General features: G+C 37.1%; 2 protein-coding genes across 4 annotated transcripts in view; both read right to left on the reverse strand.

Annotated features, from left to right (window-relative positions):
• LOC145669646 (uncharacterized) overlaps nucleotides 1-18,395 on the reverse strand; it is a 995,784-nt gene that overhangs the window by 798,657 nt on the left and 178,732 nt on the right. The window lies entirely within an intron of this gene.
• On the reverse strand, nucleotides 2,234-2,638 carry LOC145669802 (uncharacterized). Its single transcript, XM_081738144.1, has one exon. The coding sequence runs from the start codon at nucleotides 2,636-2,638 to the stop codon at nucleotides 2,234-2,236; it is 405 nt and encodes a 134-aa protein (XP_081594270.1).

Raw genomic sequence — 18,395 nt, forward strand, 5'->3', positions numbered from 1 at the left:
AATAAATTTGACTACGTTCAGTTCCTTCGTTCGTTTCTCTCTTTTGGGAGGCCTTTGAGACGTGGAGGTTTGGAAAAAAGATCCTTCCTCCTCCACCCTCATCCAGGATCCCCCCGCTGCATCTGAATTGAAATTGCAAGACAATCCGTGGCATGGTTTCGTCTTTTGTGATACTGTGATTAGCAAACAAAAGTCAAGACTTGAGTTTACTGTTTATAGCATGCACTATATATATATGGTATATACATCTACAAAGTTAAGTTCCTTTTATATTCCCTCCGAAAACCACCTCTGTGCTCCGATTTCAAATTCAACTCTCTATCCGCTATCTATCTACCTCTCTTTCCTTCTCTTTGTTTCTCTGCGTCTCTCTCTCTCTTTCTTTCTCTTTGTCTGTCTTTGTCAGTATGTCGAGGAATGACAGACAAACCAAGAGAAAGAGCGACTTCGAATTTGTTGACAATAGCCTATATAAATGGCAACTGAAAATAACATTCCCAAAGCTATTCATGCTGCAATTTCTCTTTAGCAGGTACGTATATATGTATGTGTGTGTGTATATGTGTGTATCTTAGTACTACTAGTACTATTACTAGCACTAATAGCACGAATGATAATGATAGAGAACTCGATAAACAAAGAGAAAGCATAAAGCTGAAATTCAAGGCTCTTTCAAATAATGGTTAACTGTATTATATACTCTGTGAAATTCTCTAGTTTCTGAAACTAAATCTTCACGTGCATACCAAAAGACTGTGCACATAATAACACAGGTGATGAAGTTGAAAGCAGAAATATTGTAGTATCAACATAGTGCATAATGAAATACATTTACCTCTTTGAACTAGTTTCCTTGTTGCGGAAGAAAAATGTCCTTCTTTCAGGAATCTTTATTATTATAAACTAAACAAGTCCATTTACAACACAGACAATCAACTGTCATACCATTTACTTCCTTATGCCTCAAATTAACGTTTAACATTAGCGGAAGTAAAAACTGGGGGGAGCCAAAACCCAGAGTATGATAGGTATATCATGAGTTTACTAAAAACTTTAAAAATATATATAAATAATAGCTTAAATTATTTTTGTCACCCAAAAATCTGAGGGGCCCAGGACCCCGGCCCCAGACTATATTCGCAACTGAAACTAGTGTTGCTTTCAAGACGAGAAGTACCTTTCTAAAATTGAGACGAGATGACAAATAGGACAATTCTCGTCTCGTTTGCGAAAAGAGGTGTGAAATTTCAGTAGCATCATTACTTCACTCAAATCTTAGTTCTCGAATACTGTCTTAGTGTTACATAACGCATAGTATAAATTATTAGGTTCGTGGAAAAGGTTTACCCGCGTTTCGTGTGCATATGAAAGTGCGACGAACATGTAATATAACTCATCTATTACTGTGTATAAGTACCAATGTGATCAATGACATCTTGCTATCTTTTCCGGTAGAAAATGACCCAGTGTTGATAGAACTCTTTAGGCTTTAAGCTGAAGAACTCACATTAAGGGAATTTTTATACTCTCCAGATCAGCAAAGATCTTCCCAGTGAAGGAGGTTTGCACGGCACGAGCAAGATAAAAAAATATATATAGGGGTCAAGTCAGAGAAATATGGCGGGTGGGGTACAAATCTCCCAACTAAAGTCCATTAATTTCTGACGTGTCATCGCAGCAGTATGTGGTTTAGCATTATCGTGTTGGATGATAATTCCTTGACAATTGACAAGGCTTGGCCGGTTCGACTGCAATGATTCCTGCTGTTTGTCTAACTCTTGACAGTAGAAGGTCTCATTACTTGTTTTCATTAGGTTCCAGGATCTATTACAACTTCAACATCTCACTACACATGCAACAAAACCTTCTTGAGATGAAGTTCTTGTTTGGACGTCAATGGAGACAGCTCAAACACGTGACACACAGTCCTGCGATGCTTCACGTTCCGGTATATAGCCCACTTCTCACCTCTGCGTCAAGAAGAAATCATTTTTGTAACCGGGAACGCAATGAAACACATGTCGTGACTCGCCTCTAGTCATTGAGTTGCACTCAGCTGATGTGGAACTCGACGATCGAACTTCGTGGTGAAACCCAGTCTTCCTTTCTCTGTTGTTCTGTATACCTGTGTTTCCGCCAGTTCCTCTACAGTTGGATTCGAGACGAGATAAGCTTTTCTAGAATTGAGACGAGATGAGAAAATTCTGATGATTGTTCTCTATAAAGCCCTGTCTCAGAAATTTTTCCTTGTTAGACCTATCTTCCTGAAGTCATTATTAACCATATCCACCCATTTCGTTTCTGGCTCCTCTTCACCTCTCTTCTCATCCACTTCCATTGTCATCAATCTTCTGTCTACATAGTTATTTTTTCTTCTCATTAGATGGTCATTCCGCTGTAGTCTTCTGTATGGGATCTTCTTAGACATCTCTATACCCTTTTTTGTTCCTCCTACTCTCTCATTTCTCACTCTGTCTCTTCTTGTTATCCCACACATCCAACGTAGCATTCTCATTTCAGTAACATTCAATCTTTTTCCCTGTGCTTTCTTTATTGGCCAACTTTGTGCTCCATAAATCCCTAGTAGTAGGGACAACTTGGAAACCGCTTGCTGTAAGGTTGCATTGAAAGTCGGCATGCTGGCATCCGGTTTGATTAGAAAGCATGCAAGCATGCCGCAAGCTAGATTCTAGTAACGGAGTTACATGGAGACAACACTTGCATTCAGTGTTCTATTCAAGCTTGACGCAAGCGTGTTACAAGTAAAGTCAAATCAATAGCCAATGAACGGCCAGTGATGCTATAACGCTCTGCAAAGGATCTACAAAAGTATCGCTTGCAAGTACAAAAAAAGGCAGATTGTATGGAAGTACGTGTTGAAAAGGCAAGCGTAGAAAGCCAAAAGCCAAGCACGCACCAACTGGCCGCTCTACTTGGGATTATTGTTGGTATAACCACTATTTTGTAAATAATCACTTTATTCTTTACCGTGATTATAAGCTCACACAGAACTTCACATACTTTCTTCCAATTCCTCCATCCCTCTTGCGTTCAATGCGTTACTTTCACGTCCAAATCAGCATTATTTTAGCAACAGATGAGCCTAAATATTTACAAATTTTCATTTCATTCACTCTTTCTTTTTGTAGCCTCACTTACCCATTGCCTTCTCCGTTAAACTCGAGATATTTAATTTTCTTTCTACTGGTTTTTAGGCCTCTATCTTAGTAAGATTTTATCCAACTATCAACTTTTCTTTGAACTTCTTCCTTGTTCGTGTTGCGAAGCCCAATATCATCGACAAATATCATACACCAGGGAGATTCGTCACACTTACCCTGAGTTATATAATATCCATGACAGAGGGATTCAAAGGTTGAGTTCTGGAGTAATCCAAACCGACTTCTTACTTGGACAAGGGCGCCGATCCTGGGGGATGGGAGCCCGGGCCCCCCAAAGCTCATGTGAACCCCCCTATTGTATTTATGAATATACACTATTTGCCATAATTTAAATGCAATTTGTCTTAAAATCCTCATATATATACCTCCTGCATCTGAATGGGCCCCTCCAAATTTACAGAGAAATCGGTGCCCTTGTACTTGGATCGTAGCTTCTGTATACATTATCCTGAATTATTTTTACGTATTTCTTAAAAGAAAAAAGGATAAAATCAAATGAGGGACAAAAACTGGCGAAAACTGTCCCTGTTCTATTAGGATTAACATTAAAACCGGAAATGACAGATTTCTACCACTTCCGGTTGGAATAGGAAAATGAGGACGAGGATGGATCTTATTCTTGAAATATTGGACCCATATCAGAAATTCATTTCTCGCTACCTGTTATTGTTTTTGTTCTCACATCTGTCTATGAACAGACTGACGGACGGACATATCTATTTTATCGTAGTTTGGACCTCGAATCCTATTTATAATACAAAAATATTTCAGGCTGTATGTAACACTAATATCCTGAAATGTTATTCAACCTTGTTTAAAACGTGTGTAATGTTCGGTGTAGAGTAGAGAGAAGGGGCACAATGAAAATTCCGTACAGGAATCGGCAAATGGCTTTGTGTAGTTCCTACTTGTAAACAATCACGCCAATGGATATCGCTACGTGCGCTATCACTTGCCTGTCTGACGCTATTAGATGTAGCTACGAGCGCTCTCACTTGATTGTCTGATGCTAATAGATGTAGCGATGTGAGGTATCATTTTCCTGTTTGACGCTAATAATGTTACTACGTGCGCTATCACTTGCCTGCCTTACACTAATAGATATCGCTACGTGCGCTATAGTTTGCCTACCTGACGCTAATAGATAGCTACGTGCGCTATCACTTGCCTGTCAGAAGCTAATAGATGTAGCTACGAGCGCTCTCACTTGCTTGGCTGGCTAATAGATGTCGCTACCAGGATTATCATTTACTTGTCTGATGCTAACAGATGTAGCTACGTGCGTTATCACTTGCCTGTCTGACGCTACCTGCGGGATTGTTGTGTATAACAAAGTCTCCATGAATACATGCGTAAGAAAATATAGCATGGAGTTTTGGGGGGTGATTGGTGACTCTTATATCGTTTCATTCATTCCAGTTCATACTTCATTATATATTTGCCCTAAGTTCGTTTTTGATGTAATAAATAATTACTTAAACGTAACTCACTAACTAACTGTTCAAAATGATACAATACAGAATACAATATATTCAAATTTATGTATTTTTCGAAAATACTTTTTTACCTTTTCAAGTTTTACAAAATATCTTCTTTATAAACGAATACACACACATTCACAATGGCGTACCTTTGATGCTCTAAATTAACTGTAAAACGCCTAAATATTCATGTCTGGCCCAAACTAAATGACATAAATAGGCAGATCTGGTCATAGAAGTAAAATGATATGAAACCTTTTAAGAACCACGGTTATGCCGGTTAGCCCAAAGGAGATGGTGATGATGAGAAATGAATGAAATGGTGGAATGAACAAAGTAGGAGGAAACGGGAAAACCCCGAGAAAACCCACGAACACGGTATTTGTCCACCACAAAGTCCACACGGCGTGAGCTGGGATCGAACCAGGGACTCCAAGAACCGGAGGTGAACACTCTACCACTGAGCCACCGCGCCACCTGGTCATAAAAGAAAATGATATCATACGTTACAGATCATTGTCAATAATAACATACACACATTATCGTTATACACTCTATCAAAAACAAGAAATAATTAAAATTGTTAAATTAAAGAATTAAGAGCTTTCAACGAAGCACAATTTTAACGTATAGTGTATAGCGAGCCGAGGGCTTTGGAGGAAATAATAATAATAATAATAATAATAATAATAATAATAATAATAATAATAATAATAATAATAATAATAATAATAATAATAATAATAATAATAATAATAATAATAATAATAACAGAGATCAAATATCACTTCTATCAAGTTGCAAGTGCGACGTAACGAAGCAATTCAAAAAAGAAAGTGAAGGATCTATGGAACAGAAAGAAAGGAATAGATTGAGAAATTTTCAAAGAATAGTAGAAAGAAGGAACAAGGAAAAGAATATTTGAATTGCGTCATTCTTTTCAAATTGCGCCCTTAATTCTTTTAAATCCGTATAACACAGAATGGGGGAAAAAGAAAACAAAAGAAAAGAGGAATTTCTGATAAAAGAATAATAATAATAATAAAAAGGAGAAATCACACATCATTATTCTGTAAGAAAGATAAGAGAAAACCCTCGTTAGTCAAAATCAATGCTTACGTATATTGATTTCATTCTATTTGGCTTATATTTTCTTTTTTACTTCTTTCTACTGTCTAAAAAAAAAAAATCCTATCTTACCATTGTTTCTCAACTACACTTCCAAAATCAGTGTTGGTAACTAAGTCAATGAAAAGTTCACTGTCAAAAACCACTTTATTTTTTACTGGATATTTTATACAGGGTTTGTAAAGTATTTGAGGTTATGGGATCATCGGCACAAATCTGTTTTCAACATTGGCGGGGAGGGGGGAGGGAGGTAAGATTTTTCCCATAATCTTTTTTTAAGCGCTGTTCAAAATGTTTCTAATTGAAAAACAATGCTGTGGAGGATCAGGGGAGTAGAGTTGTCTTCAACATTGGCTGGGAGGCATTCAGATTTGAGGCTTATTCTGGAGGGCGAAATGAGGCTCATATTACGGTAGATGAATCTGATTTTTGAGATGAATCCGTTGTATATTATATATCAGGCGATTTAGATTATGTTGTAGTATATATCAGTATTACAAATCAGTGCCTTGAACCCATTCTGAAATCTGAATACACGCATATTTATAATTGGTATGTTTCTACTTACGCAACAAACATATTTCAAATCAGATTATTGTGGGGCACAGTCCTCCCAGTTCCAAGATTGGGAAGGACATGTCCCCCTCATTTCCTCGGGGTTTGCGCCAGTGTATGTAATTGTGCACCTACTTGATAAAAGCATTTTTTTTTTAATTTCACCTTTAATAAACAACTCTATTTTTCAATTATGAAGAAAATTTGTATTCACCCCTTCTTCCCTGGAGGATCGTACAAAAACTTAAAATTTAAAATTTAAGTTTAACATGTAATGGGAATCGGCATAAGTTTGAACGGTATGATTTCTCGGTGTGTGTGTGTGTGTGTGTGTGTGTGTGTGTGTTTCGGCAGAGGAATAGCTAAAAATAATCTTTCTGCCGTGTAGGTACCATGAAATATGTCAGTCATTTAAAAATCTCGATTTTTTTTTTTTTTTTTTTTTTGATCACTGGATTTCCTTTTCATTTGGGTCACTCTCAAGTAAAAATTAAGATTGCAGCAGTGTCGTAACGCAAATGTATTTATAATAACTCCTTGTGTTCTTAAAATGTACAGTGGTAATGGATGTTATTCTTGTATATGCAAGGCAACAAGTATGTAACTAGTACAACAATAAAGTAAAATAAACTCTGTTACAGGCGATAAAGAAGATCACCCGAAAAATTAATGTATGGATTAAAGTCACCGTTACTCGCTAAGATGTTAACGCATTGATTCCATTAATGAACTCGACTGAGATAATTGCTCTAGCTATCTATTGCAAAAAAATATACTTGAATATCATCGTAAGGAGTAGCAGACGTACGTTAAGATTATGATCTTATAAAGCCCACTAGCGTGATCCTATTACAATCTTATAAGGTCCACTAGTGTGATCCTAATAACAGTACAATCTTATAAGGGTCACTAGCATGATTCTAATAACATTACAATCTTATAAAGCCCATTAACGTGATCCTAATAACAGTACAATCTTATAAGGCTCACTAGCATGATTCTAATAACATTACAATCTTATAAGGCTTACTAGCGTGATCCTAATAACATTATAATCTTATAAGGTCCACTAGCGGGATGCTAATAACATTACAATCTTATAAGCCCCACTAGCGTGATCCTAATAACATTACAATCTTATAAGCCCCACTAGCGTGATCTTAATAACAGCACAATCTTAAAAGGCCCACTAGCGTGATTCTAATAACATTACAATATTATAAGCCTCACTAGCGTGATCCTAATAACATTACAATCTTATAAGGCTTACTAGCGTGATCCTAATAACAATACAATCTTATAAGGCTCACTAGCGTGATCTTAGTAACATTACAATCTTATAAAGTTCACTAGCGTGATCCTAACAACAGTACAATCTTATAAGGGTCACTAGCATGATTCTAATAACATTACAATCTTATAAAGCCCATTAACGTGATCCTAATAACAGTACAATCTTATAAGGCTCACTAGCATGATTCTAATAACATTACAATTTTATAAGGCTTACTAGCGTGATCTTAATAACATTACAATCTTATAAGAAACACTAGTGTGAACCTAATAACATTACAATCTTATAAAGCCCACTAGCGTGATCCTAATAACATTACAATCTTATAAGGTTCACTAGCGTGATCCTAATAACATTACAATCTTACATGGCCCACTAGCGTTGTCCTATTAATATTATAATTTTGTAGGCGCAACTAGCGTGATCCTAATTAAACGCAATACAATCTGGCCAGTATTGAGTATGAACTCTGAAGTTGTTTCGACAAAATTTATGTTTATTATTTTAGAATAATAGTCAAATGTACCAAACTAAACGAAACGTGAAACGTTACAATAACAAATTGGAAAAAAATAATTGTTCCAAATTTTTTATTTTCATTTTGCTGCCCCTCTGAGCCTTGTGGTTCTAGTCAGGTTTTCTTGTTTGTTTAGTTGAAAATTCGACGCCATGAAAATAATTGATATCATGAAAATGTGCGAGGAAACGGGAGAACCCCAAGAAAATCTAACACAGATGTTGTCTAGCACAAAATCACATAGTCTGTCTGTAATCGAACCAGGGAGCCTCGTACCAGAGGTGAGAACTCTATCATTGAACCATCGTACCACATTGGTCAAAACTGTTTTACGCAAATATTCATTTATTAATTAAGATTTAAAAAAAATAGGTTACATAAATCAATGATATATATATTCGTCACTTTAGAAATGTAGAGTAGATTTTTTTTTTTTTTTTTTTTTTTTTTTTTACGAATCCTTAATCTTTTAGCTCTGTAGTAGTTGTTTCCTCTTAGTCAGTCTGCCTAACGCTATCCAGAACACCTGCACATCTCTAGTTGTGGGCCTGATTTATAACATCTTTAAGTAAAGAATCAATGTGATTACAGTATGTAATTAGTTTGTTTAAATATATTTCTGATACGCTATTGACTTGGTACTATGAGACAATTGGGGAGGTAGTCGAATTAAGAGATAGCGATCTCTGTCCTAAAAAGCCAGAAATAATGGCTAGGGAATCTATGTGATGACCACGCATAATATAGCTAAAAAATAATAAGTTGGCTAGGTGTAGAAATTCGTAAAACCTAATGCTATTGACTTAATTTTGAAAAAAAAAAGTTTAAAGTAAAATATAAATTTGAAAAATTAACTGAATTATTTTGGTACCATTTTTAGCAATACTTCTTTGTAGCTGGCATCACTGACGGAAAAATCAGTCTTACACCCTTAGTTATACTTATCCCCCAACCCTTGGCTTATTTCTTTCTGTTTCTTTCCTCACTAGCACTCTTTGCATATTGTCATTGTCACTCGAAAAGCTTGCAACAAAAGAGTCTCTTTTCTACAATCTATTGTGTCTTGAAGAGAAGTGAAAATTTGGTTTGAGTTGTGTTGTGTTGCTTTCTATTTTCCTCAATCCCAACCCAACCCCTTCCCCAGTACTTTAAGCACCGCCACTACCATGCAGTGCCACGCTGTTAAATAACAGCTCCTCCAAAAGGACCCCTCCTCCTCAACACACGGTGATAATTGTGTTAGAGACGAGTAATCAATGTACTTATTGTATGCGACAACGCACACAATTCTCTCGGCGAAAGAACAAAGAAAAGAGAAAGAATGAAAGAGACGTGATGCAAAGAACAAGAAGAATACCACCAGAAATGAAGAGAAAAATAGGGTGAGAGAAAGAGGAGAGGAAAAATCTTCTCTTTGGAAAAAGAATAATTAACAAAGCTCTTTGCGGATAATGAAAAGAAAGACAGAATGGAATGAATACAGAAAGTAGGGCAACGATCGAAACACGTTATTTCTTTCAGTTTTGAAAAAAGAATGTTGATATTTGGTAAAAAAAACTTCCAATAATAAAATCAGCTCTGATATTTGATAACAAACTTTTCCCAATAATAGAATCAACTCTGATATTTGATAACAAACTTTTCCCAATAATAAAATCAGCTCTGATATTTGATAAACTTTTTCCAATAATAAAATCAGCTCTGATATTTAATAACAAACTTTTCCCAATAATAAAATTAGCTCTGATATTTGATAACAAACTCTTTCTAATAATAAAATCAGCTCTGATATTTGATAAAATTTTCCCAATAAAAAAATCAGCTCTGACGTTGATAACGAAATTTTTCAACAATAAAATCAGCTTTGATATTTGATAACAAACTTATGCCAATAATAAAATCAGCTCTGTTATTTGATAACAATTTTTTCCATTAATAAAATCATCTCATGATATTTGATAACAATCTTTTCTCAATAATAAAAAGAGCTCAGGATATTTGATAAACGTTCCTAATACCAAAATCGGCTCTGATGTCTGATAGCAATTCTTTTGCAATAATAAAACCAGCTGTGATATTTCATAGCAAACCATTTGCAACAATAAAAGCAGTCTTGGTATTTCATAACAAACATTTTCCAATAATAATAATATCAGCTTTGATATTTGATGATAAACTTTTCCAAATAATAAAATCTCCTCTGATATTTGATAACAAACTTTTCTCAATAATAAAATCAGCTCTTATATTTGTTAACAAACTTATCCCAATACTAAAATCAGCTCTGATGTTTGATAACAAACTTTTCCCAATAGTAAATCAGTTCACATATTTGATAAACGTTTTCCAATAACAAAATCAGCTCTGATATCTTATAACAATTCTTTTCCAATAATAAAACCAGGTCTGACATTTCATAGCAAGCCATTTAAAAAATAAAGAAAGTTTTGGTATTTGATAACAAACTTTTTGCAAAAATAATATCAACCCTGATATTTGATAACAAACTTTTCCCAATAGCAAAATCAGCTTGGACATTTGACAAACTTTTCCCAATAATAAGATCAGCTCTGATATTTGATAAACATTTGCCAATAACAAAATCAGCTCTGATATAACAATTATTTTTTAATAATAAAACCAGCTCGAATATTTCTCAACAAACAATTTCTAATAATAAAAGCAGCTTTAGTATTTGATAACAAACCTTCCCCAATAATAAATTCAGCTTTAATAAAGTTGATAACAAAATCTTTGCTAATAATAAAACCAGCTCAATTTTGGATGTTTTCAAATTGGAAGCTGCATTCTCACTTCATGCTATGCAACACGCAATAAAACAATTGGTATTAAGGGAAATGTGCATCAGGTTTGGCGGACACCAGAGTTTGTTCCAAGGAAAGTTTTCCCAACGAACATAACAGGTGTTCGTGCAGATTGGACGATATTTTGTACTTTCGAAATAAGGGTTGCAATATTGTGATAAAATACTTTCTACTTTGGTATACTTTTGAAGCGAAAAACAACTAAAAGAAAGTATTATCTGTAACTGAGTGATATAACGGTAATTTCTCTTTACTAGTCAACAGGTGGTACCACTTGGAGAAGTTCTTGATTAAACCAAGCAGGACTGCATACCTAAACGCGGACCTAAGGGAAGATTAAGGGGCTATATCACTCACAGGGGTGTCAAATTACACGGGATAAACCAGCAATACTAGCGGTTAGTCACACATTATTTACGTGCAATTGAATAGGTGCAATTAGCGATCACCTGGCAAAGAACATGACAATTGTTTGCCAGCACTGCTGCTGTGTGAACTGCATGACATACAGGGTTTGTATGATAAGTAATGAGACCAGGTCTGGAAACATTGTTTTATTGATCTGATCTGTACAGGGACTTAAAAGCTTTCGAAGTACTCTCCTCTTGCGTCGATGCACTTCTGCAATCGATGTTTCCACGCTGCAAACGCCCCCTGGAAGTCAGCAGCCGGCATGTCCTTTAGAAATGTGGTCACGGCTGCTTGGATGGCTGTGACGTCTGCAAAACGGGTTCCTTTCAAGCGTGGCTTCAGCTTCGGGAAGAGGAAGAAGTCGGCCGGGCTCACATCTGGGCTGTAGGGTGGTTGTGGAAGGACTTCCACCCCAATCCGGGTCAGAAAGGAGGTCACTAAGAAGGCGGTGTGGGCAGGGGCATTGTCGTGATGCAACTTCCACCGGCTAGCGATCGCCGGTCTTTTCCGCTTGACGCTCCTGTGCAGTCTCTCAAGGACTTGTTTGTAGAAGGCGGCGTTGACGGCTTGTCCTTGGGGTACAAACTCCTTGTGGACCACCCCCACATTGTCAAAAAAAACAATCAACATTGTTTTCACCTTTGACTTCGACATTCTGGCCTTCTTGGGGCGCGGGGACGCAGGAGTGTGCCACTCCGCGCTTTGACGTTTCGTTTTAGGGTCGTACTGGAACACCCACGACTCGTCACCTGTTATGACGTCATCTTCAAAGTTAGGGTCACTGTTCATGAGGTTCAACAGTTCCTGACAACAATCAACACGTCGTTGCTTTTGTTCGTCAGTCAACACTCGCGGCACCAGTTTCGCACAGATTTTTCTCATTCCCAATTGTTCCGTCACAATCTTGTGCACTGTTGTGTGGTTCATATCGAGTTCATCAGCAATCAATCTCAACGATAATCGACGGTCTGAGTTCAGGAGATCCCTCACTTTTGCCACAGTTTCGTCCGTAGTCACTGTTGTCGGGCGTCCAGCCCTCTCCAGATCCTCAACGCTTTCCCGGCCGTTCCGGAACGCACTGTGCCAACGAAACACCTGGGCTTTGGATAGGGCTTCCTCTTTGTAGGCCTCCGTGATGAGAGAAAGCGTCTGAGTAGCCGTTTTCCCCAGGCGAACGCAAAATTTGATCGCATAACGCTGTTCGATGGAACCCTCCATGTTTGTTGATTTTCCGCCGTGACAAGAATGTTCACAAGGGCTTTGTCCAAGGCTTGTCCGCGCTCCACTAAGGCTCGGAGCCAACTGACGCGCGGTGCGTTGCTTTGCTCGGACCCCCCCCTACATCCTCCATCACCGACAAACCCGCTCCAGCGACACGCGCGCCGCGGCGCGGCGAGTCTCATTACTTATCATACAGACCTTGTATGCTTACTTTTTCTTATGAAGGATTGTGTTGTAGCCGATTAACTGTACTTTTTTTTTCCAGTTTGGTTATTATTATCAATAGTTGGGCAAAATTGCAATAACTTCCCTCAAATCATATCGTATATATTGCGGGGCAAACGAAAATAAGATGAATATTCACATTTCGCCCTTCTACGCACAGTTTTGCTGCCAGCTATAGACGCTATTTGTGAACAGAAAAAGTCACACATACACCCAAAGCTGTCCTACACCTCCCCATCACAGGACACCTTCATAACTTTCCACACAAACACAAAGAAATAAGACTAATATTTTGTTAATAGATTGGATATGGCGGGTCCATTTAGTTGTATAGTGAGACATGTTAGGGGGAAAAAAAAGTAGTCGTTCCCGAAAATTTAGACACCTTTAAAGTAATAAGGGTACTTGGGATTTAGAGATCATGCAACGAAACAATATAAAATAATAAGTTACCGATACTTTAAGTTATATCAAGCGCAGTGGCGTATTTACGATTTTGTTTCGGGAGGGGCTTTACTAACTTTCCGGGGGGGACTTTGCCTGGAAATGTGAAAATTCTGCAAGATATTTCATTTACTTTACTATACTAAGTAAGATTTCGGGGGGGGCTTAAGCCCGGAAGCCACCCCCCTAAATACGCCACTGTATCAAGGTGTGTTGTGCTGTGATTTGTTATGTTCTTAAGGTGATCTGGTACCCCTAGCAACCTTGAAAGTTAGTCCATTTAAAAAGCATTGCAAAGTTTTTCACTATTTTCTTCTTTATTATTAAAGTTACAAACGTCAAAATTTGAACAAACCTAGAGGAGACACATATCTATGTCTTGTGTGTTTTAGATTTTGAAAAAACGCAGTAAAAAAGCTTCCATGTTTGATTTTAAAAACTTGGCAACGCAGATGTAACCCTCCCACTCAAATTTTGAGTTGGTGTCTCCTTTTGTTGAAATGTCTATTGACTCCTGTGTGAACCTCCCTGTCCGCGTTTAGCGGTCGTCTTTCAGCCTGTCCTTCGAGTCGTGGTTGCTTGAAATGTGAATATCGAAGGATAATAACTTTATGAGTGACAGCATCAGCAGGAGGGATAGCAGTACAAATGTCTGTGCCGTGAAAAGACAACGGAAAGCGAGATATTCCTGCCGACCGAGGAAACATATCGCACGACTTTCGGCTTCAGAAACATAAGAAAAGAGAAGAAAGAAGTGCTATTGTGTTTCATATTTCTGTGGTTATTTCTTCCGTTTCTATGTAGCTTTATTTCAATGCAGTATTTGAATGTTGAATGAAAGATAAATCGAACGGTTGATAAACAGGTAAACAGATAGAAGTAATATATATATATATATATATATATATATATATATATATATATATATATATATAGAGAGAGAGAGAGAGAGAGAGAGAGAGAGAGAGAGAGATAAGCATATAAATGCAGAAAAAATATTTTCTAAAAATGATAAATAGCTAGAAACGATATATAGGACCTAACACATCAAACTGAGCTCTTGGAAAGTATGTACATTAGTAAAGAAATACTTTCAAACAGTGGCGTACTTTAAGATGTGTTGGTACAGGTTGTAATCCCTCCTTTCATATCTATTGAAATTATAAGATTTTAGCTTTTATCTTGGATCAACAACAATCTTCCTGTATGGAGAAGGGGCTTACATATACGTACGACGACACATCACAATGTTTAGAAAATGTAAATGAGTAGAGAATATACACACCCAGGCAGAGGTCCCTATTTTCCCCTGAAGGTTACCATTCTTCCCATTTACTGTCCTCCCCCCAAATTTACCATTCTTTATTATGACAATTCCTTATTTAAAAATGTTATTCATGCTAAGTTCTCCTTCATACTTAGTGTTCATCAGTCGGTGGCTATCGAGCTCAATCCTCCCCCCCCCCCCCCGAAATAAATTTGTTATATTCACAACTTCATTAAAAATTTGTCGGCACCTAAAAGGAAAAATATAAGTGCTTATTCTCGTATTGTGCATACCCCTTCCCGAAACAAATTTTTAAATACGCCACTCGTATTCATAAAAGCATCATTGTGGTATAATTAAAATTCGATTGTTCCACTTTCAATGACAAATTATTTCCTCCTCAAAATAAATAAATAAATAAATAAATAAATAAATAAATATCATAGGTGCAACCTGTGCCCCAAAACCTGACTGTGGGCACCCCTGTAATCCAGAGAAGGCTAGGAAATGAAGTTTCTTTGTTTAAAATCTTTCCCAACCCCATAAACACCCCGTAACACCAACCAAACTTTCTTTACACACATCCCTGAACGTAACAAAATATATTGCTTCCTTTGCGTTTCTGTAAAAATATGTATCACTATTCTAAATGCTCTCCCTCTTGGGTTTTGAACACCTCACAAAATAAAATTCGCAGCGTACTTACTGATTAAACGGGAGACTCAGGTGAGATGCCCGATTGCAATACGTACATTTCCAGGGTTTCCCACAGGGAAGTATTGCGTCGCACACTACACCACACATATTTTAGGTGAGAACTGTTAATTTTATGCAAAGATTGAAGACTATAAAGAAATGCATTCCAGTGAAATTAACAATAAACAGAGAGACGGACCACCGAGACTGATTGGAATCTAAAGATGTGGGGGTGGGGGTGGGAAATGTTTATATGGAGACGGACAGTGTCAGAGGAAGAAGTCTAAATCTGTTCTACGAAACACAATACTAAGCGGATATTATTATTATTATTATTATTATTATTATTATTATTATTATTATTATTATTATTATTATTATTATTATTATTATTAGGGGCTCTATATTTAAACCCGACTAACGAATATTTCTGGCTACGCGTATGCCTTCAAACATAAGTGTAAAACATTCTTGTGTATCTTATGGCGGATCCTGAGGGAAGGGTCGTTCGCCACCTCCAATGGCACAAGCACCAATGATGCAAAAGTTCAAGTCTGTACATAATAAAAACTAAAGTAACCCTAAGTAGCAGTGTTACAACTCACCGCTATCCCATCCCTCAGGAATCCATCCTGGATCCGTCCCTGTGTCGTCTGGAGTCGAAAATATGTCATGTGAAAAGAAAAGGTATGAAAAATGTCATCTTACAGCCTTTTGCGTCGATTTCCTTATAAATTGTGAGAGGCCCGTCCTAGTGTGCTAATTGACGAGGGGATGCCAGGGATTTCTCCTCTGAGAGATTTTTATCCCCCTGCAAGAGAAAATTTTCATTCCAGACAGGAATAACTTTTCCCCACTCTTACGTGTGTGATGGCTGGGTGCGTATATGAGTGAAATTCATCCGCCCTGGGAAAAATATTCAATTCGCACACTGACCCGTCGAGTTATCCAATTTTTATATAACGTAGTGAAGAATTTTTTTTTGCGAAATAAAGTAGTGGTGTTTATTTTGTGAAATAAAGTACCGGTACTGAGGAATCTACTTACATAGTTGTGCAACTACGGCGGGGGTTAGGGGCCTGCTCCCTTCCTAAACTTTTAGCCCCTCAAACCACAATGCATCCTATGACATTGATACGGAGACCCAGAATTGTTACGATTGCCCCCCTAGCATATTTATGCTCCCCAAACTTCAGTGGCTGGTTGCGAGCCTAGTCAACAAGGTTTTCACAGATATTACATAATTTAAACAAATTTGTATAATGCAAAATAAATTTACTACTAAATCATGCTTAGGTATGCGCACGAGACGAGTCGAGACACGGCTTTTCCAATAGAGAAATATACATTTTTCGAGTCAAGACATCACTTTTACAGCAAATTTCGAGACGATACAACCACAAATCTTGTCTCGTGCGCATCCCTAATCATGCTCAATTTTAAAATAAGCCAACATCATTTACTTACAAGAACATAAAATGTTGCGTGAGCCGTTACCCAGCTTTATCAAACTTGGTTCTCTTCTGTTCGAACTCACAATGAAAGTTTGCACAAGATATTTCATATGAATTTGAAGGGTGTATCTATGCACATGATACCCAGGTAGAATCTCACAGCCTTCAGGCGCCTTGCGAACTTCATTTATTAGAAAAAAAATCTAAAATTAGGAAATGCTAGTGTGAACATTACATGGATCTATATTTTTTTCCTTCTCCGCTCTCAGGAAAAGGGAGATATAGACATTACACATGAGTATATGGTAATTTATACAATATTGTATTGTCACCGGACATGTGCATAAAAAATTTTAAAAAAAGTTCTAGGGGATAGTATAGAAGTGGCCATGTGGACAGGCAGCAAAGAACGAAAGTGATTTTTAAAAAAGCAGGCCCCAGGAATTTTGCCCACATGCCATTTCACTTGATCATATTTCCCTCAAAAATTATTCATGTAAATATCTTTCAATTATTTCTGAAGAGAGGGTTTTGACCTCGCTTTCAAAGGGTAATTTTGTCCTAGATTGATTCCAACAATATTTTTTCTATAATCTTTCCCAAAGATCACAAACTGACATCTATACTATGTTATTTTGCGGAAATGGTAAGCTGACAATGACAACTACCCTTCCAGGAATTCGCAGAATAAAAAGAAAGAAAAAAAGAGAGAGGGAGAGAGATGAGAAAAGAAGGTTTCGGTTGTACCGCTGTTTATGAGTCACCTGATTGGAACAACTTGAGCGAGGCAGAGAACTGAACTTGCCGCTCGACTCGGGCGGAAAGGAAAAACTATACCGTCGCAGGGAGTTCAGGTCTTACTGTTGCCATGTTTTCAAAGTTGAAGATAAAAGTTTCCTTACTGTGTTTTTTTCAAAATCTAAAACACACAAGGCATAGATATGTGTCTCCTCTAGGTTTGTTCAAATTTTGACGTTTGTAACTTTAATAACAAAGAAGAAAATAGTGAAAAACTTTGCAATGCTTTTTAAATGGACTAACTTTCAAGGTTGCTAGGGGTACCAGATCACCTTAACTGAAATCAGCTCAGCTATAGTATCTTGAATCCCTTAATGTAGACAGAGTGTCGTGTTGCTTATCTTCTGAACTGAGATATGAATAAGGAGGAGGTTCTTCGACTTTCCCCGACAAAAATCAAATTCCCTCCCATTCTCTGATTTTCGAGATCTGTACGAATTCCGTAATAGTATCTGAACAGGTCAAAACCAGTGTTGCACTACAACTAAATGGGCCCGCAAAATTTTGAAGTGGCCTTCCTTCGTTTATTTAAATAGTACATTTTTTTCTTGGTGGTACAGAAAGGTACAAGATCAGTACAAAGTTATGAGCTACTTAAAATTCAAATTTGAACAGTCGCACCACAACTAAATGGACCCTCCAAATTTTGAAATGACCCTCCCTCGTTTATTTGAATGTTACCGTTTTGTTTCTTCGTGGCACGAAAAGATACAAAAATAGTACTAAATTCTGGACTAATTAAACTTCGAATTTGAAGATGTTGCACTGAATTTGATCGAAGGGCCAAATTTTGAAATGGCTCTCCCTTGTTTATGTGAAAGGTACAAATATTTTTCTTGGTGTCACAAAAATTGGACAAAATTGTGAGCTAGTCAAAATTGGAATTTGAAGATGACG

Source organism: Thermobia domestica, chromosome 14, assembly GCF_964235325.1.
Source record: "Thermobia domestica chromosome 14, izTheDome1.hap1.1, whole genome shotgun sequence".
Taxonomy (NCBI): domain Eukaryota; kingdom Metazoa; phylum Arthropoda; class Insecta; order Zygentoma; family Lepismatidae; genus Thermobia; species Thermobia domestica.